This window comes from Rhinopithecus roxellana, chromosome 19 (genome assembly GCF_007565055.1).
Source record: "Rhinopithecus roxellana isolate Shanxi Qingling chromosome 19, ASM756505v1, whole genome shotgun sequence".
In the NCBI taxonomy this organism is placed as follows: domain Eukaryota; kingdom Metazoa; phylum Chordata; class Mammalia; order Primates; family Cercopithecidae; genus Rhinopithecus; species Rhinopithecus roxellana.
In genome coordinates this window covers 62,401,930-62,421,536 of record NC_044567.1, presented here as the reverse complement: position 1 = coordinate 62,421,536, position 19,607 = coordinate 62,401,930, and the positions used below count along the sequence as shown (strand labels likewise).

Here is a 19,607-nt window from a genome sequence, read left to right as displayed (position 1 = left end):
ACCCGGTTGGAGTCCTCCAGGAAGCTGGGGATGTCGCTGTCCGTAGGCTGGAAGCTGATGAGGTCCGAGTGGCCCTCCTCCTCCATGAGGAGGAGCCCTTCTGCATCGTCTCGGGACACTGTGGGGACAAAAGCCTCTCCCTCACCTTGGGGCCAGCCTTCTGGGGCCCTGTCCTTGCCCTGCAGATGGCAGAGAATTTCCTGCCTCTGTGTCCACTCCTTCCTGCTGATTACTGTTTCCCACAGGGACATCACAGCCATTTCCCAAGGGAATGTATTTATCTGGAGGGCTCTTGGGAGGCTCTTCCTGGCTGTGGCTCTGAGGAGGGGAATCCTCCCACCGCCACCCCGTCCCCACCCCACGCCTTTGCCCTTACCCTGATTCAGGTCATCGTGTAGGGAGCCTGCGTGGCTCGGGCTGGAGGGGGGGATCTCGGAGCCAGGCATGTCACCATTGGGTGTGAGGGAGATGTGGCAGTTCCAGCCCGTCTCCAGGCCCATTTTTTCTGCAAACACCTGTGAAAGGCAGACGGCCGTGAACATGTGGGTCCAAAAGCCCATGGGAGACAGAGTTAGTGGTGGCAGAGGGGATGGCTCTCCCCACCTTGCTTTTGAGCTCATCCTCCAAAGAGAAGTAGACGAAGCGGATGCAGGCGTTGACGAGCCCGTCGATGAGGCGTACGATGTCCAGCCGGGCCTGGTACTGGGAGGACACCATGCCCATGAAGATCTGGCCGCTCAGGGCCTGCATGCAGTCTTCCTTCTCCAGCACCTCCCCGATCCCTTCTTCAGGCAGGACACACAGGACACAGCCCGATCAGGACACCCAGGAACCAGCCCAGGGCCACACACACAGATGCCACACCCAAATCAAGGAGCACACAGGCCCCAGGGGACCACACATAGCCACAGATGCACACAGCCAAGACACACGAAGGAGCCGACAGACACAGGAGAAAAGACAATGAAAGGTATGCATCAGTCAGGTGGCTGAATCCGAGCTGGGAGCCATGACAGGGCATGGCTTCAGCTTCTGCCCAGCCCTACTCCAGGGCTGGGGGACCGGCCCCACCCTCAGCAATGGCTTCAATTCACGGTCTCTTGGGTTGAAAAAACCCGGGAAGTGTGTGTGTCTAGTGGGAATGGGGTGGTGTGGTGGAGCTTCTGGGCCCCTCTGCACTGGCGGGGTGAGAGACCTGGTCTCCTGTCTGATTCTGCCAAGCCTAATGCTCTATGAATGCTGCTTGGTAACTTCCCAGGAAAGCACTCTGATACATGTTACCCACTTGAGCATCACAACCAACCAGTGAGGCAGGCCAAGTGAGCACCCGCTGATAAGGGAGGAAACTAAGGGACTCCCCATGTCACTGGATAGAGTGCCACACTGGCACCCCAGCCTGGGGCTGCGGCCACTGCACCCTTTGCTGTGGGGGGTGCCAGCGCCCTACAGAAGCCCTCCCTGCTCCTGGGCTTCTGCAGCCCAAGGGAGCCCCAGCACCAGCCCCGCTGGACAGACGCACGAGGTACCGTCAGAGCTCCAGCTGCTGCGGCGGGCGTTCTGCTTGATGGGAATGGTGCTGGGCAGCTCGCACATGGTGAAGATGCTGCTTTGGCCAGGCACCTGTACCAGCTCGATGCACTTGCCATTGAGCTGAGAGGACAGGGCGCAGTTCATGGGCTTGTAGGCGAAGGCAGAGCAATACCCAGACAGGCAGGCTCGCTGGTAGAAGTCTAGCACTTTCTTTCTGCCGGGGAAGCAGGTGGAGGTGAGGTGAGCGGTCCTGCCTGTGGAGGGCAGGTGCCCCGGCAGAGTGTCTGCTCTTGCTGCTGGCACATGCTTCCTCACCCACCTGTCAGATCCCGAGAGAGGGTAGATGTCAGCTCCGTCCCAGAAGTCTGTGCAGGCTTCTAAGACCACATCAGCGGTGCCATGGGACAGCATCTGCTCTGTGCCTGGGGGGACAGAGTTCAAACCCTGAGTGTCACTAACTAGCCCCCAGCCCTCACTCTGACCTGACAGACAACACACTGCTGTCCTGGAGAAGGACGCTGAGGACCCCTGCCAGAGGAGGAGACTCCCTGGGACTCACGATCAACAAGGGTCTGCAATGCCACTGGGCTTGGAATGCAGACACCATATTCCCATCCTTTGGACAATCCCGGCCTCTGGAGTCAACACCATCCCAGCCCTGGTCCCCAGGTCCAGCCCCTGCCACAGTGGAGCACTTGGAATCAGTCTACTTTTCATCTGCCCAGGCCTCCCTAGCAATGGGTGGAGCTGGGTACAGCCCCCCTGCCAAGCTCTGGAAGGTCTGGCCTGATGCTGGCCGAGGTAGCCAGGGCTCACTGGTGGTGGTGTCTTTAATGAAGAGGCTGATCATGTGGCTGAGGGGAGGCCGCCGCTTGGTGACACAGGAGAGCCGCCCCAGTGATGTCTCCTTCATTGTCTCGGCACTGGGGAGGCGGTACAGCGCCAGGTGGTTCTCCTGCTTGAAGAGCTCCTTGGCCCCAGGAGTGAAGCCTGCAGGGCAGGGAACAGGAACTTAGGGCCATGCCATGCCAGGTCCATTAAGTCCCATGAGGAGTCGGTACTGGACCTCTTCTAGGAGGCAGGTCCAGCCAGCCATCCCCTGCCACAGGGGCCCATACCAATGAGGCGGGCAAGCTCGCAGAGGCCCCAGGGCACATGCACGGGCAGCACGGCACTGTGGCTCTCTTGCAGGGCGATGTTGCACAGGTGGTCGGAGAATCGGCACAGGCGCTCGGTGACGCTGGCATTACACAGATTCAGCAGCACATTGAGGCCCAGGGGTTTGAGGGAGGTGAGGTGCAGCTGCCAGTTGGAGTCATCAAACTGGATGCAGGAGGGGTTCTGCTGGTCCTGGGACAGGCTCAGCATCTCCAGGTGGTAGTCACACACAAAGTCCTCTGCTTCGTAGGGGTCGCTCTCCATCCCGGGCTGGGTCTGGGGGAAACATGGACGGGAGCCTCAGCCCTCCCGGGAGAGGGTGCGGGGAAGCCAGCACTGGCTCCGCCCACCTCGTAAGGCTGGGGAGGTCTCCTGCCCCTGAAATGCACCCTTCCCAAGAGAGAGCTCCTGTTCACTCTCTTCCACTCCCTTCCCTCCTGAAATCCGCTTCCTGTCCTTCTTGGGCTCCTGTCTGCTTCTGGGAACTATTAATATATCTCATGACACTGGCAGGAGCCAAAAAGAGGGGTGGCCAGACCAAAGGGGACACAGTTGAGGGATCTTTTGTGGCCAGGGAATATCTCTGAGAGGGAGCCCCGGGCTGTGTGTGTTTGGAAGGTTCCAATAGGGACACCAGTGATTGCAACCACAAGAATGGAAGGGTGGGGGAGGCTCCGCCTACTTCGCAGCAGAGACTTAGGGAGGGCCTCAGGGGCCACTGGCCTAGGCTGGAGGTGCTGGGATGGAGGGCGGAGACGCCTGCTCTTTCAGACCCTGTCGTGCCAGGCTGGCCAGGGAGGCCAGGACGGCCTGTGGCTGAGGGCGTGGCTACCCCGCGCCACCTCCTCCCCTCACCTTGCTGGGCTCTTCTTCGCCACCCTCGGTGTCCCTGCTGAAGCTCACGTTGGAGCCAGATGGGTGTTTGCTGCGGCCGTGCGCTTTGTGGTGTGAGTAGGGCTCGGGGGGCTTGGGAGCCTCGCCAGGCCAGTCACCACGTTCCTGCTCGCTGGAAAGGTGCAGAGTGTTGTTCAGGGAGCCAGCCAGAAGGGCGTCTCGTTCATGGGGCTGAAGAGAATGAGGAACACAGGCTAGGACCAGTGGCTCCCATGGCCCGGGGAGGCAGGATGCTTCTAGGTCCCCTGGCTGCCTTGTCTTCACCTCACCTGCCCAGAAGCAGATCCTAATGGTGCTGAACCCTCCTTCGCCCTCCTAAACCTCACCCTCCCTGGCCAGGCTCCAAGGCTAAACAGCCTGGCCCAGAGTCGGGCCCATGGGAGCCGGCCGTACCTCCTCCTCTACCTCAGGATGGCAGAAGGAGCGGGTGGATAGGCCATCGGTGAGGTCCTCATGGCTGCTGTGAGGGGGCTCCACCTTCCCGCTGAAGAACAGTACAGTCTCTGGGCTGGGATTTGGCCATGACAGGATCCCCTGTTTGTCCACACAGCATAGGACCTGCATGGAAAGCGTTTGGGATAGGAAAGGAGCCTGGCATTGGCCCACCCTGCCCAGGGGCCACTCAAGCGGCAGGTGGGCAGCCCAGGCCCAGCCAGAGAGCAGAGCGGGCACAACAGGTGCCTCCTCCCCGCAAGGCCCACCCTCACCGTGACGGAGCCCAGGCTGTGCAGCAGGCTGGAACTGTGGCTCAGCGTTGGTGATGTCCCCCGGAGCACCCTCAGGAAGTGGCCCCAAATGCAGCGCAGCATTTCCTGGTGAGAGAGAGGAAGTCTGCAAGGCCATTTAGGGCTCGGCCTCATTTCCCTGGAGATGGCCTCTAGGGGGAAATACAGGGGAGCACCACGAAGTTGGGGTGGAGAGGCACTTCTCTAGGGCAGGGCGTGCACACATTATGGGAACAGGCCCAGGTTATGTCCACATGTAACGGGTGGACATGGGGCTCCAAGAGCCCGGTTGGAGGCTTTAAGGCCAAAAACAGGGGAGTCCCAGGGTTGTGGCTCTAGGGACTTGCAAGAGAAGCCATCCCGGGTCAGCGTTGTACCTGAGAGGAGACAGCCTCCGTATAGCTGCTGAGAGTGTCCTCTGAGAACTTAGCCAGCTGCACGGAGAGAGGGCGAGGTCCTCAGTGAGGAAAAAGCCGCCTTCACACAGGTCTCTCCAAGCTGGCAGAGGTGGGGCCCACACCAGCGGGGCTCCCAACCCCTTTGGTAAAGGGCCCGGGCCGTCCTGACTCCCCACCTGGTGGAAGCCAGGGTAGACTCTCACCCACACCCAGGGCCTGGCCTAGGGGCCCTCCTGGAATGGAGAGGGCCTGAGGCCTGGAGAGCTGCCCAGGCTGACCAACACGCCGAGCCCAAAGTGAGGCTGGACTTCTGCCCCTGTCCTCTGGCACCGCCAACTCCCTCTTTTTGTTCCTGTCACTTCCCCCAGACGCCTTGGAAGAACCTACCAGGGAGCTGGGTGAGGCCTTGCTCATCTGGGCCAGGACACGGGCCTCTCCACAAGCGGTTGCCAGAACCCAGAGGACTGGAAAGAGCAGGGGGAGGATGGGCAGGACGCCATTCACCTGGGAAGGAGCGGACCACACAGACGGCTCTTGAGCTCTGGGTCTGGGGAGGAGGGAAGGGAAGGGCTGCCCTGGCCCCACGGCCATTCCCTGGGCAGGAAGGGCCAGCTCTCTCGCAGGCAGGAATGGAAAAAAGGGAAAGAGGTGTTCTTTTTTTTTTTTGAGACGGAGTCTCGCTCTGTCGCCAGGCTGGAGTGCAGTGGCGTGATCTCGGCTCACTGCAACCTCCGCCTCTCGGGTTCAAGTGATTCTCCTACCTCAGCCACCTGAGTGGCTGGGACTACAGGCGCGCACTACCATGCCCAGCTAATTTATATATATATATATATATATATTTTTTTTTTTTTTTTTTTTTTTTTTTTTAGACGGAGTCTCGCTCTGTCACCCAGGCTGGAGTGCTGTGGCCGGATCTCAGCTCACTGCAAGCTCCGCCTCCCGGGTTCAGGCCATTCTCCTGTCTCAGCCTCCCGAGTAGCTGGGACTACAGGTGCCGCCACGTCGCCCGGCTAGTTTTTTGTAGTTTTTAGTAGAGACGGGGTTTCACCGTGTTAGCCAGGATGGTCTCGATCTCCTGACCTCGTGATCCGCCCGTCTCGGCCTCCCAAAGTGCTGGGATTACAGGCTTGAGCCACCGCGCCCGGCCAATTTTTATATTTTTAATAGAGACAGGGTTTCACCGTGTTGGCCAGGATGGTCTCGATCTCTTGACCTCATGATCTGCCCGCCTCGGCCTCCCAAAGTGCTGAGATCACAGGCGTGAGTCCCCGTGCTTGGCTGGAAAGAGGTGTTCTTAACCTGAAGCTTAAGGGGACCTCTGGGCTGCAGAGAGGAAGGGGACAGCCCGGATACTAGGAGAAGAGCCAGCCCTGCAGGTCGGAGGGAAGCATGACAGAGAGGACGGGACGGTCCTTGCCTGGAGCTGCAGGAGGGTGTACTGCCAGGAAGTGACCCCCGGGGCACTGAAGATGAAGCGCAGGGCATTGGTGATGAGGAAGCCGGCCTGTTGGGAACAGCAGAGGCACAGCCTTGACCCCACCCCTCTAGAGCATCACAGGCACTGCTGTTTTCCTTCCTTTGCTACTCCACAGGCTGGCTCGCTCTGCGACCCTCTGCATTCACTCCTGCTCACGTGAGTGGCCCTGAGACTCCCCCGCCACGTCCAGCCCTCTCCTCTGCCCCATGCAACCCCGCGCAGCCCTGCTGCACGCACCAGGACCACAGGCACAGCATAATGTAGCATCACCGACTGCACTGTGAACCGCTCATTGTCCAGGGCAGTGACTGGTCGGGACAGGGCCATGTCCAGGCACCACCTGCAGAAAGAAGTGACTGTCAGTGTCACTTGGCAAAGAGGCCAGAAACCTACAACTTGGGAGGATTCTGGGCTTCTCTGCCAGATACCGCTTCTTCAAGCACCGTGAGTCCTGCGGTTCCATGCTCTGCCCTGGCCCTAGCCCATGTTCACCTCCAGAGCTGTTCCCTCAGCGTAGAGATTGGGAGAGGGCAGCACCCAGTCTAAGAATTCTCACAAGATGCTAAAGACAGGAGCCTAAGGAGATGCCTGGCCTCAAAAGAACCTTGAGATGAATGGGACCCTTCCTTGTCATCTCATCCCCTCTTCATGGAAGGCACCAGGGACAGCAGGAGGCGGGGCGGCACCCCTACCTGATGTTGTCAATCACAGGGGTCTCAAGGACACGGAAAAGCCGGTGCTGCTGGGGGCTCTGTGGCCCTCTCTCCACTTCTCCCCGGGGTGAGGGTGGAGGGGAGAAGGGGGGGAAGAGGTCTCCCGGCTCCAGGACAATGTGCTCATCATCCTGCAGGCAGCAAGTGGGAGAGTGGGGGCAATGAGAGGGTCCTATCAGAGGCCACTCTTCCTGGACAATTCAGCTAAGTACAGACATTCCCTGGGGTTAGGCGCCATCAGCCCAGAGTCCACTGGGGCAGGGCCTGTGGGACTTGACTCTTAGCGAGAATAAAGAACAGCATAGGGGGCTGGACGTGGTGACTCACACCTGTAATCCCAGCACTTTGGGAGGCTGAGGCAGGTGGATCACCTGAGGTCAGGAGTTCGAGACCAGCCTGGCCAACATGACGAAACCCTGTCTCTACCAAAAAATACAAAAATTAGCCAGGTGAGGTGTGGTGGTGCACGCCTGTAATCCCAGCTACTCAGGAGGCTGAGGTGGGAGAATCACTTGAACCCAGGAGGCAGAGGCTTCAGTGAGCTAAGATCGTGCCACTGTACTCCAGCCTGGGCGACAGGGTGAGACCCTGTCTCAAAAAAAAAAAAAAAAAAAAAAACAGTAGGGTGGAGGAAGATGTCCCAGAGCCTCTGCCAAAAAGCCAATGAGCTGGCCAGGAAGCTTCAGGACGAAGTCTGAGGACCCTCCCATTATTGCCTGTGGATGCTCCCACCGCATTTCCAGGGGAGAAGGAAAGCCTCAAGTTACCTTGATCCCCCTCAGAGAAGCAAACGATTCCTGGCCAGGCCTCAAAGCTATGATGTCTCCTTCAACCAGCAGGCTGACTGGCAGGTTGACCAGGTGTCCGTCTCTGTAGGCCCAGTGCAGGGACCAGGATGGTGCAAAGGGCATGTGGAGGTCTGGATACATGGCACTGGGCCACTGGATCTCCCTGCCATCCCTGAGGGCATCTGAGGGGAATGGAAAGAGGGAAACAACCCTCTCGGCCATGGCCCTGCACCCCAGTCAGATATAGCAGCACCTCTGGAGCACTGTCTGCCCACTTCGTCTCCTAGGAGGTCCATGGCAAACCCCTCCACTCGTTCCAACACTTCCCTGCTTTCAAGGACGCCTCCCTTGTAAAGCCCTACCTGGCCACTCCAGCCCCAGAGCCTCTACCTCCTCTCAACACCTGGAGCTGTCATTCTTTGTACCCCCATCCCATTCAGATACACTTCACAAACATTGTGGAGGGTCTGTGAGAGGTCCAAGGTGGAGACAACAACATGGCTCCTCAAGGAGCCTGAACCCAGTGGGGCAGATGAGACATATGGACAGATAACTCCAAACAAGGCAAACACGGCTAAGCATTAACAAAGATCCCTGTGCTGCAGGAGTCCAGAAGAGGGAGCAAACCGATTTGCTGGGGCGATCAGAGATGTCTTCCTGGAAGAGGAATTACTGGGGATGGGCCTAGAAGAATGGGTGAGATTTTGTCAGCTGGAGATGAGTGAGGGAGAAGCTCACCAGCAAAGAACAGTGGAGAGAGGCACAGAGGCAGAGGCTGATAGACAGCGGGCCTAGGACTGGTGAGTAGTTTTAATGTAAGAATGAGGAGGAAGAGAAGAGGCTGGAGAGGAAGGTGGGCCTGTGTGGGAAGCTCTGGGAGGCCATGTGTGCCTCTGGGATGGCTTCCATAAGCAAGAGGGAGCCACTGATGCTCCTGGGCAGGAGACGAAGCTCTGGAAAGCAGGGCCCATCTTTTGCCATCAGCATTGCACTCCCAGTGCCTGGCACATGGTTGCAACTAACCATCTCAGAATGAAAGGACAAACTCTCACTTGGCATCTAAATGTCCACTACCCAGTTCTGTTGGGGAAAGTCTCATGAGCGGGTGCTGCTGCTCCCACAGCACCTGCCCTGGACATGCCCCTGGACAGCAGGAGCCACCGTCCCTCAAAAGAGCCTCAACAACCCTCAATCCGCAGCCAAGCTGCATAAACACCGCCTGAATGAAAGGCCAAGCAGAAATCCAAGCAACTCCCTTCCCTTTTGGAACTGGGCTGCTCCATCTCAGGCTCCCAGCCCCCTACCCCACCGCAATTCCTGCAGGTATCTCTGCCCACCTCCCCATGTCTCCCAGCACAGTACACCAGACAAGATGGACTTGAACAAGAAAACTTCAACCATCCTCCTGCCGCGTGAGAGGTCTTCCCTGTTAGTTTCCCAACACGAGCCAGCCCGCAGGCCCACCTGCCACCGTTGGCCTTCCTGCCTGCCCAGCCTCTGCCTGGGCACCCACCACCATCCCACAGCTCTCACTGCCCTGCTCAAAAGAGGGTGGGCATCCTTCTAACTTCCCAGATGACAACAGCCCCTGCAAGTCCACAGGCAACCCGTCTGTGCTGGGGTGCAGGAGGGAAGCCCTCAGGGCTTTGATATGTCCGGTCCTCTTTTCCCACCAATATTCCTACCCTTGACCTCACCTTGGATTTGGTCAATGATCCCTCGCAGCCTCCGCTCTACCTCCCGACGCTTCAGCCGGTCTTGCCGCCCAATGAGCACAAGATTGAGAAGCAGTAACAGGAACAAGGCCGAGGCGTTCACCAGCCCCACCCCACGGCTGGCAGGAGGAAAGAGAGGGGCACCCACAGGGAGTGAGGGCTTGCCCACCCAGCAGCCCCTGGGCCACAGCTCCCTCCCACCCCAGTCCCTTGTGGAAAGTGTCCTGTTCTGGTGCCCTGACACCAGCTAGGCCTCTGACCCGTCAAGGGACTGAGGAGGTTCCCTTACATACCAGGAGCAGCTTGGGGGTGACAGCCCCCCTTGGAGCCCTGGCCGTCCCAGGTGTTGCAGCAGGACGGACAGCACAGCTGGAAAGGTTGGGGAGCAGCCTCTGGGTGCATACCTCCCAGCCGGCTGGCCCCCACAGCAGCCCAGCAGCAGCAGCACAGCCAGTAGCATGAGTGAGGCCCCCGGCCAGTGGAAGCAGGAGCAGCGGTTACTGTGGTGGAGGAAGCTGCTTCTCCACACCTCCTGGGAAGGGACAGTGAGGGGACAATGTCCCACTCCAATCTGGCCGCCTCCCCCAGCACCCTCCCCAGCCCTCATGACCGCCTTGGTCCCCTCCCTTTGACCTTGGCTAGCCTCCATCCTGTTGGGCTCCTGCAGCAAGCAGGCTCAGGAGCCACTCTGAGGGGAACCCTGGCTTCTTTCTGACATTTCATGAGGCCTCAGTTGGGTCACACCATCCAGGGTGACAGTGCATCAGAGTCCTGAGAAGGGGCCTCTCACTTCCCTGCCATCTCAGCCGGGCCCTGGTGGTCCCGAGAAAAGGCTTCACCTTCCAGGTCAGACACTTCTTCCGCTCCCTGAGATGTCCTTCCAGCACTGCCTCCAGCTGCTCCTTCAGGACGCTGAGGGCCTTCCGCGTGGACAGGCCCAGGGCCGAGGGAGGCTCGCCCTACAGGCAAGCAGGAGGCGTTGGGCGTCACTGCCAGGCCGAGGCTGTGCAAGGCACGCGGGCCCCAACCCTCCCCTTCCCTGGCCCTTCATCCTTCCCCTCCTCTGGGATCCTCACATCTCTTCCCCTACCAGCTCTGGCCCCTCAAGTTGTGACCATGTCCATCTCCACTAAATTACAAACTGTTCAAGTGCACAGCCTCCTACCCTACTCTTTACAGCCAAGTTTAAAAACAAAACAACTTTTTATTTTATTCCATGTTCCCCAACTCACTTTCCCCACTGCTACCAGCGAGCTCCCTGCCCACCCAGCCTGCGCTCACCACTGATCCCCCAATTTATTGCAAGGGGGCCAGCCTTTGATTGTATGGACAATTTTATTTTTTTTTAGATGGAGTCTTGCTTAGTCTCCTAGGCTGGAGTGCAGTGGTGTGATCTTGGCTCACTACAACTTCTGCCTCCTGGGTTCCAGTGATTCTCCCGCCTCAGCCTCCCGAGTAGCTGGGATTACAGGCGCACATCACCACGCCTGGCTAATTTTCTGTATTTTTAGTGGAGACGAGGTTTCGTCATGTTGGTCAGGCTGGTCTTGAACTCCTGACCTCAAGTGATCTGCCCGCCTTGGCCTCCCAAAGTGCTGGGATTACTGGCGTAAGCCACCACGCCTGGCCTAAAATATATCTGTTTTTTTTTTGTTTGTTTGTTTGTTTGTTTTTTGTTTGTTTTTTTTTGAGACGGAGTCTCGCTCTGTCGCCCAGGCTGGAGTGCAGTGGCCGGATCTCAGCTCACTGCAAGCTCCGCCTCCCGGGTTTATGCCATTCTCCTGCCTCAGCCTCCCGAGTAGCTGGGACTACAAGCGCCCGCCACCTCGCCCGGCTAGTTTTTTATATTTTTTTAGTAGAGACGGGGTTTCACCGGGTTAGCCAGGATGGTCTCGATCTCCTGACCTTGTGATCCGCCCGTCTCGGCCTCCCAGAGTGCTGGGATTACAGGCTTGAGCCACCGCGCCCGGCCTATATCTGTTTTTAAATGGAGAGAGGGAAACTAACATAGAGATGCTATCTTTTGGCCCGGCGTGGTGGCTCACGCCAGTAATCCCGGCACTTTGGGAGGAGGATCACTTGGGCCCAGGAGGTCAAGGTTGTAGTGAGCTGTGATTGTGCCACTGCACTTCAGCCTAAATGACAAAATGAGACCCTGTCTCAAAAAACAACAAAAAAAAGAGATGCTAGCATTTCATTGTTCCTAGGAAAGACATGAAGGAAAAAACCTACAAACTCTGTGAGTGACGGAGGGAGGGAAGAAGGGGGCAGGGAAGGAAAAAACCCACCATCTTCTGTAACTACCATTTCATGAAAGAGAGGACATTGTAACACTAAAATATTAGAAAAAAAGGCAGCTATTCCCAGGGCAGGACTGTGCAGAGGCACACTCCCATCTCACCAAGGATGAGTGGGACATGGTGTGGATGGGGTAGACCCCGACGACGCAGGGACCAACCACATTATCTTAGGCGACCTTGTGGCCCAGCCTCTCCCTGTCAGGACTCCCCCATTCCTGGCTTCTCTCCTGTTTTCTCCTTTGACTGTTCTTCCCCATCCGTCTACCCCACAGGCCACCTAGGACACGTTACCAACCTCTGTAGGTTTCCAGAGCAACCTCATCCACAGTCATGGATCACATGCCACCAACAAGCCTACAACTCCTATTTTACTTCAAGTCTGTCCACTACCCTGAATGTGGATCCGTCTGCTCAATGGGCCTATAGCTGCTTCACAGGGACCTAGGAGTCAATATGTCCAAAAACCTGAACTCGGGCCAAACATGGTGGCTCACGCCTATAATCCCAGCACTTTGGGAGGCTGTGACAGGTGGATCACTTGAGGTCAGGCGTTTGAGACCAGCCTGGCCAGTCCAACATGGTGAAACCCCGTCTCTACTAAAAACACAAAAATTAGCTAGGCATGGTGGCGCATGCCTGTAATCCTAGCTGCTTGGGTGGCTGAGGCATGAGAATCACTTGAACCCGGGAGGCAGAGGTTGCAGTGAGCCAAGATCACACCACTGCACTCCAGCCTGGGTGACAGGGCCAGACTCTGTCTCAAAAAAACAAAATGGCCGGGCGCGGTGGCTCAAGCCTGTAATCCCAGCACTTTGGGAGGCCGAGACGGGCGGATCACGAGGTCAGGAGATCGAGACCATCCTGGCTAACATGGTGAAACCCCGTCTCTGCTAAAAATACAAAAAATTAGCCGGGCGAAGTGGCGGGCGCCTGTAGTCCCAGCTACTCCGGAGGCTGAGGCGGGAGAATGGCGTGAACCCGGGAGGCGGAGCTTGCAGTGAGCTGAGATCCGGCCACTGCACTCCAGCCTGGGCAACAGAGCAAGACTCCGTCTCAAAAAAAAAAAAAAAAAAAAAGAAGCCGGGCGTGGTGGCTCACGCCTATAATCCCAGCATTTTGGGAGGCCGAGGTGGGTGGATCACCTGAGGTCGGGAGTTCGAGACCAGCCTGACCAACATGGAGAAACCCCATCTCTACTAAAAATACAAAAAATTAGCTGGGTGTGGTGGTACATGCCTGTTATCCCAGCTACTCGGGAGGCTGAGGCAGGAGAATCACTTAAACCCGGGAGGTGGCGGTTGCGGTGAGCCAAGGTCACACCATTGCACTCCAGCCTAGGTAACAAGAGTGAAACTCTGTCTCAAAAAAAAACAAAAAAACAAAAAACTGGAACTTGCCACCTGGCTCTACTGCCAGAGTCACCTTTCCTCCCATAGTGACTGTCTCACCCAATCACCTCTAGAACATTCCAAACCCTGGCCTTATGCTTGCCCAAACTCTACCCCACGCTGTCTCTAACTTTTCCAAACCCGCTGGAACACCTTGGCCAGTGCAGGGCATGCCTGATTGGTCAAATGACCTATTTACCCTTAAAATCAAGTCCAATTCCTGCGTGTGCTCCTGGAGGCCCTTCAGATGTGCCAGCCTCTCTGGCCTCCCTTCCTGCTCCTCCTGGCACGAGCCGAGCCCCTCTAGCTCATGTTCATATACTTGATGTGTTTCTCAGCCAGAAACACGTGCCCCACCCCAAACAACTCTTGCTTCTCCTTCAAGACTCAGCTCAAACATCACCTCCTCTGGGACATTTTCCCAAAACCCAGGGCTGCACTTCAGGGGAGGTTTACATGTCAATGGTGTCCTGGGCAACCTGGCCTGCAGCCTGCACTTACAGAACTGTAATCACAGATTGACACGCCTTGCTGTCCTGCCAGACTGCAAATCCCTTAAAAACAGGCTCCGAATTCTTCCATTTCCACACACTCTCACCATCCAACTGCTAAGACAGTGCATGGCACACACAAGCTCAATGAATACTTGCTGAATGAATGAATGAATGAATGCAATGATCCCAATGCAACAGCAACAGGAACAACTCGAGGCATTCCGCAGCTTAGTCAAGGCTTCACCTTAATCGGGACTGTCAGCCCAAAATCTGTAGCTGAGACACCACAGCTTTTAAAAATGTGGATGTCTAGGCCCCACTCCGGACCTACCGAACCAAAATTTCTGAGGATAAAGGGAATCCCATTATATATATATACACACACACATACGTATACACACACATATATATACACACACACATATATACACATATATATACACACACAAATATACACACACACACATATATATATATATATATATTTTTTTTTTTTTAATTGAGACAGGGTCTTGCTCTGCTGCCCAGGCTGGATGCAGTGCCATGGACATGCATCCATCCTCTCAGGCTCCAGCGATCTTCCTGCCTCAGCCTAAGGAGTGGCTGGGACTACACCCAGCTAATTTTCTTTGCTTTTTTTTTTTTTCTTTTTTGAGACGGAGTCTCACTCTGTCACCCAGGCTGGAGTGCAATGGCACAATCTCGGCTCACTGCAACCTCTGCCTCCTGGGTTCAAGAAATTCTCCTGCCTCAGCCTCCCAAGTAGCTGGGACTACAGGCACACGCTGCCACGCCCGGCTAATTTTTTTTTGTATTTTAGTAGAAATGGAGTTTCACCATGTTGCCCAGGCTGGTCTCAAACTCCTGAGCTCAGGCAATCTGCCCGCCTCGGCCTCCCAAACTGCTAGGATTACAGGTATGAGCCACTGCGCCTGGCCCTTTGCATTTTTTTTTGTAGAGATGGGGCCTCGATATGTTGCCCAGGCTGGTCTTGAACTCCTGACCTCAAGCAATCCTCCCTCCTCAGCCTGCTAAAGTGCTCTGATTATAGGTGTTAGCCACCACACCCCAGCTCTGAGGCCTTGGGACAAAGAAGAGCCCCATGGAGGGCAGCGCCTGAAGGAGAAGTGAGTCTTTCCAGGGCCACCTGAGAAGCATCCATGTGAGCTTCCATCCGGAAAACCTCCTGAGCAAGCAGAGTGAATCCCTAGACCTCAGGCACCAGGAAAGGGATTTTGGGCAGCCATGGAGGAGGCTCGGCCACAGACTGTGGGGCTGGTGACCCCAGCTGCCTCGTTTCACTGCCCTCCCTGCCCCCTATGCTGCTGCCCACAGTTCTGTCTCCCAGAGTCCTGCCCTGGCTATGCCCTCTAGCCTTCTGGACTTACTCCTTCCTGCCCATCTCCACATACCCGCTCCTCGGCAACTTAGCCTCAGCCCTGGCAGGGCACACATCCCATAACTAAGAGTGGCTGCTGGGCACGGGGGTGCTGTCCCCCTGCCACAGGATGCAACCAAGTGGAGCCCCCAGTGCTGGCCTGAGGGACAGGGCCTGGCTTCCAAAGTGGGCCTGGCCCCAGGATTCCCCAGCTCCCTTGCCTAAATCTCCCCTAATCCTGCTCTCCACAGTGGCTTTGGGGGATTAGAAAGATAAGAGCTGCCTCTTCCCAGAGGGGATAAACTGGTTATTTCAGCTCAGAAAGAAATGGCCTTCCGGGCGGGGGCCTCACATCCCCACATGGGTAAATACTGTGCTCCAACGAACCCACCCCCCTTTGGCAAGGATCTTGAGGCCTTCCAAAGAAGCCATGGGCCACAGCAAATCAATGCCTGTACCTGTCCTACTGCCTCCCGGAGCTCCTGACATGGAGGGAAGGAAAGCTTAAGGGAGGGTTGTAAGGGAGGAAGAGAAACAGGAAGAGGAGACCATAGGCCTTCTCCTGTCTGTGGGCATAGATGTCTGCTCCTTCCACCCCAGGGAAGAAGAGGATCTAGGAGACAGATGCTGTACACAGAGACCCCAGGCCTCCAGTGCCTTCCCCTCAGGCTCAGCCTTCTGAGCTTCCTCACCACAGAGATGGATGTGAGTGTTCCCAAGACAGAATGACCCATGCCTGGGCCTGGCCTCCAGACATGATCAAGTGAGAAAATATTGGAGGCAGGAAGAGCTGGCCTGCAGAGGGGGAAGGCTGTCCACCCAAGACATGGAGACTGGGAGGGAGAAAGAGAGGAAGGACCGGGCAACTGTACACGGCTGGGAAGATGCTCGGCCTAGAATGAGGACCACACTCGGGAGGGTGACAATTTCCAGCAAGGCAGAGAAAAGGCTAAGAGGAGTAGTCAGAGAGCCAGGGAGGTGTCCCTCCTCTGGTCAGGCCTGAAGATCTTAGACATTCATTGATTCCCGTGAGCCACATGGTAGTTGTCCTGACACCCGCTGCCTCATTCCAAGCAGCCAGGACCTCCTCACCCAGCCTGGCCATCATCTGCTCTCTTGCTGTCTCTACCCCAGGTACCTTGAAGCTGTGCTCTGCTCCCCTCCAGGTGTGGGAGGTATGGGCCAGAGGGTAGCAGATGCTCCCGGGCAGGGCACCTACAGAGCTGTCTGTGTGCATCTGCCCCCGCATGTTATGTCTGGCCAGGGACACCAGCTCCAGACTGGTGATTAAAGACAGCATAGTAGAGGAAAAATAAGCCATTCTGTAATTACATGCCGCCCAAAGGAATCGCTTGCCCGCACAGGCCAGCACTGCGGTGAGGACCCAGAGTTCTGGGCCAGGCTGCTCTTTGCGGCCTTCAACTGAGCTTACCCAACTGCCCAGACGTTCACCTCCCTCTCCAGCAAGGGGTCTGAGTTAAGGGTCAAGTCACTGCTCTCTCTTGCTCGTATTTTTTTTTTTCCTTTGCGACAGGGTCTTGCTCTGTTGCCCAGGATGGATGCAGTACAATGGCACAATCTTGGCTCCCTGCAGCCCCCACCTCCTGGGCTCAAGCAATTCTCCCACCTCAGTTTCCAAGCAGCTGAGACCACAGATGTGTACCACCATGCCCAGCTAGGGTTTTTTTTAGTGTGTTTTTGAGACAGTCTCACTCCTGTCGCCCAGGTTGGAATGTAGTGGTGCCATCAGAGCTCACTGTAGCCTTGACTTCCCAGGCTCAGGTCATTCTCCCACCTCAGCCTTCCAAGTAGCTGGGACTATAGGTGATGCCAAGACACCCAGCTAATTTTTTATATTTTTAGTAGAGATGGTGCTTCGCCATGTTGCCCAGGCTGGTCTTGAGCTTCTGCATTCAAGCAATCCTCCCACCTCCCATAGTGCTGGGATTACAGGCGTGAACCACCATGCCTGGCCTGCTTTCTTACTCATTGTACCTCAGCTTTGACCTGTGACATAAGAGCAGAAGACCTTCATACTTTTGGAAGGAAGCTCAGAATGGGTTGGTGGGTGATTGGGCTCTGCCAGCCTTTCCCAAAGCATGGAGTTAGGCTGGGTACCCAATGTGCCTGGGCACCAATGGCAGGGCATAGCAAAGGAACAGGCACAGTTCTTATTATCTGAGAAACAGAAATCCAGGTTAACACCCACAAGCTGAGGTCGCCTTTTCTTGACTCCTGGGGCCAAGATGGCTGAGAAAAAATCTAACTTGGCCTTAAGTACCCAAAGGTGACATGAGATTCTCAGAGCTTCCCACATACTAAAAACTCCCACCACGCCAAGGAGAAGGGAGGCCCTGCTTCTCAAATTACACGGATGCTTTTCAGGCAGCACTAACCCCATTCCACTGTTTTCACTGCTCAGGCTTAACCGGAGCAAGAGGAGAAAACAACACAGCTCTGAGGAAGTCCTAACTCAGGAGAGGCAGGCAGCAAACGCCCATCACAGGCTTGCTCTCTGTGTTCTTTTTTTTTTTTTTGAGACGGAGTCTCGCTCAGTCGCCCAGGCTGGAGTGCAGTGGTGCGATCTCAGCTCACTGCAAGCTCCGCCTCCCGGGTTCACATCATTCTCCTGCCTCAGCCTCCCAAGTAGCTGGGACTACAGGCGCCCGCCGCCACGCCCGGCTAGTTTTTTGCATTTTTAGTAGAGACGGGGTTTCACCGTGTTAGCCAGGATGGTCTGGATTTCCTGACCTCGTGATCCGCCTGCCTCGGCCTCCCAAAGTGCTGGGATTACAGGCGTGAGCCACCGCGCCCGGCCAGCTCTCTGTGTTCTATCATCAAAAGGGGACGCTGGCAGGGCGTGGGGATTTGGAGGAACAGCAGGGTGGTGAAAGAATTCTATCCATCAAATCAGAACCACAAGGAGTCTGCCACTGAACAGGCCCAGCTCTGGAGGTCTGAAGCTGAGCACCTGGATAGACTAAGGCACTTTGGAGAGCTGACACACCTGAGCTCTCCTGTGCCGCTTCCATCAGGTTTATCAGGTGACCCAGAGCCCGAAACCCCCAAGCCCCAGGCCCTCTCCCCTTTCCTATTTTTCTTTTTTTCTTTTTTTTTTAAGATGGAGTTGGCCAGGTGCGGTGGCTCACGCCTGTAATCCTAGCACTTTGGGAGGTTGAGACAGGCAGATCACGAGGTCAGGAGATCGAGACTATCCTGACTCACACAGTGAAACCCCGTCTCTACTAAAAATACAAAAAATTAGCCAGGCATTGTGGCAGGCGCCTGTATTCCCAGCTACTTGGGAGGCTGAGGCAGGAGAATGGCATAAACCCGGAAGGCGCAGCTTGCAGTGAGCCAAGATTCCACCACTGCACTCCAGCCTGGGCGACAGAGCAAGACTCCATCTCAAAAAAAAAAGAAAAAAAAAAAGATGGAGTCTCGCTCTGTTGCCCAGGCTGGAGTGCAGTGGTGCAATGGCTCACCACAACCTCCACCTCCTGGGTGCAAGCGATTCTCCTGCCTCAGCCTCCACAGTAGCTGGGACTAAAGGCATGCGCCACCAGGTCCAGCTAAGTTTTGTATTTTGAGTAAAGACAGGGTTTCACTGTGTTGGCCAGGCTGGTCTCGAACTCCTGACCTCGTGATCCGCTCACCTCGGCCTCCCAAAGTGCTGGGAATTCAGGTATAAGCCACTGCGCCCGGCCGCCCTGTCCCCTTTCAGAGCTCCTGCATGGCGTTCTGGGCACAGCAGCTGCTCTCCTTTCTACTCCAGCTGTCTCAGGAGCAACAGAATCAAGGTCCCCTAGGCTCAGGTAAACAGGTTATGAATTTAGACTTTGACCTTCAGCCTTGACAATAGCAGATAACTACTAATTAGAACTGGCTGGCTGGGCATGGTGGCTCATGCCTGTAACCCCAACACTTTGGGAGGCCGAGGCGGGTGGATCGCTTGAGCCCAGGAGTTCGAGACCAGCCTGGACAACATAGTGAAACTCCATCTCAAGCCTGGCCCCCTCTCTGGGTCCCCACTATTGTTGTCAGTGCAGGTATGGAAGGGACACAAAGCTGGACTCCACACAATGCCCGAATCACAGAAGCAGAGATTCAGCCACTACACACTCTTCTGAGTTGAGCCAGACACAGATGGACTCTGTCTGCAGCCAGGCAAATCAGAGCCTCCAGCGGAGCTGCTTCCTCCTCTTCCTGGCTCATGCTGACCTTAACACTTTCACCCACATTCTTCCCCACCTCCTGTAGCCATCAGGACCTAGGAAAAAATCTTCCCCACCCTGTTGGCTCTTGTCTTAGTTCCCCACGTGGTTCTTCATTGTGCCTTCAAAATGCCTTCATTGGCCCTGAGGAGGGATGGCATCCTGGCCCTGAGCTACTGTCACCTGTGCATGGAAACCCAGGTCCTCACATGCCTTGGCAGGGTATCCCCTGTGAGGCTTGGGTCCAGTCCTGCTCTGGGTGACTTGGGTACCTGGCTGGCAGGTCCCCAGGCACACTGGCCTTCTGGCTGTCATTCCCAGTCCCCTTCCCAGGTCCCGGCTACCCATGCTCATTCAAGCAGCCTCCCATTTTGCATTGTCTTCAGGACGCTCACAGCAACCGCTAACCCAAAGACTCCCACACAAAGCAGAGAA

At 56.2% G+C, this 19,607-nt stretch overlaps 1 protein-coding gene across 15 annotated transcripts in view; it reads right to left on the bottom strand.

Moving 5' to 3' along the window:
- Positions 1-19,607, bottom strand: part of TMEM94 (transmembrane protein 94) — a 46,970-nt gene that overhangs the window by 4,658 nt on the left and 22,705 nt on the right. For 2 of the 15 annotated variants that reach the window (XM_030924159.1, XM_010387611.2), the window contains exons 3-21: positions 10,238-10,357; positions 9,803-9,930; positions 9,381-9,517; positions 7,663-7,865; positions 6,875-7,026; positions 6,420-6,522; positions 6,123-6,209; positions 5,093-5,209; positions 4,685-4,741; positions 4,290-4,394; positions 3,976-4,140; positions 3,544-3,753; positions 2,649-2,964; positions 2,347-2,520; positions 1,850-1,952; positions 1,527-1,744; positions 604-785; positions 377-515; positions 3-118 (exon numbers count right to left, since the gene is read on the bottom strand). In XM_030924159.1, coding sequence (XP_030780019.1) covers positions 3-118; positions 377-515; positions 604-785; positions 1,527-1,744; positions 1,850-1,952; positions 2,347-2,520; positions 2,649-2,964; positions 3,544-3,753; positions 3,976-4,140; positions 4,290-4,394; positions 4,685-4,741; positions 5,093-5,209; positions 6,123-6,209; positions 6,420-6,522; positions 6,875-7,026; positions 7,663-7,865; positions 9,381-9,517; positions 9,803-9,930; positions 10,238-10,357 — 2,832 coding nt within the window. Of the gene's footprint in view, positions 1-2; positions 119-376; positions 516-603; positions 786-1,526; positions 1,745-1,849; positions 1,953-2,346; positions 2,521-2,648; positions 2,965-3,543; positions 3,754-3,975; positions 4,141-4,289; positions 4,395-4,684; positions 4,742-5,092; positions 5,210-6,122; positions 6,210-6,419; positions 6,523-6,874; positions 7,027-7,662; positions 7,866-9,380; positions 9,518-9,691; positions 9,931-10,237; positions 10,358-19,607 lie in introns of all 15 variants that reach the window. The other 13 variants (XM_030924160.1, XM_030924161.1, XM_030924153.1 and 10 more) reach the window with 10 other exon arrangements.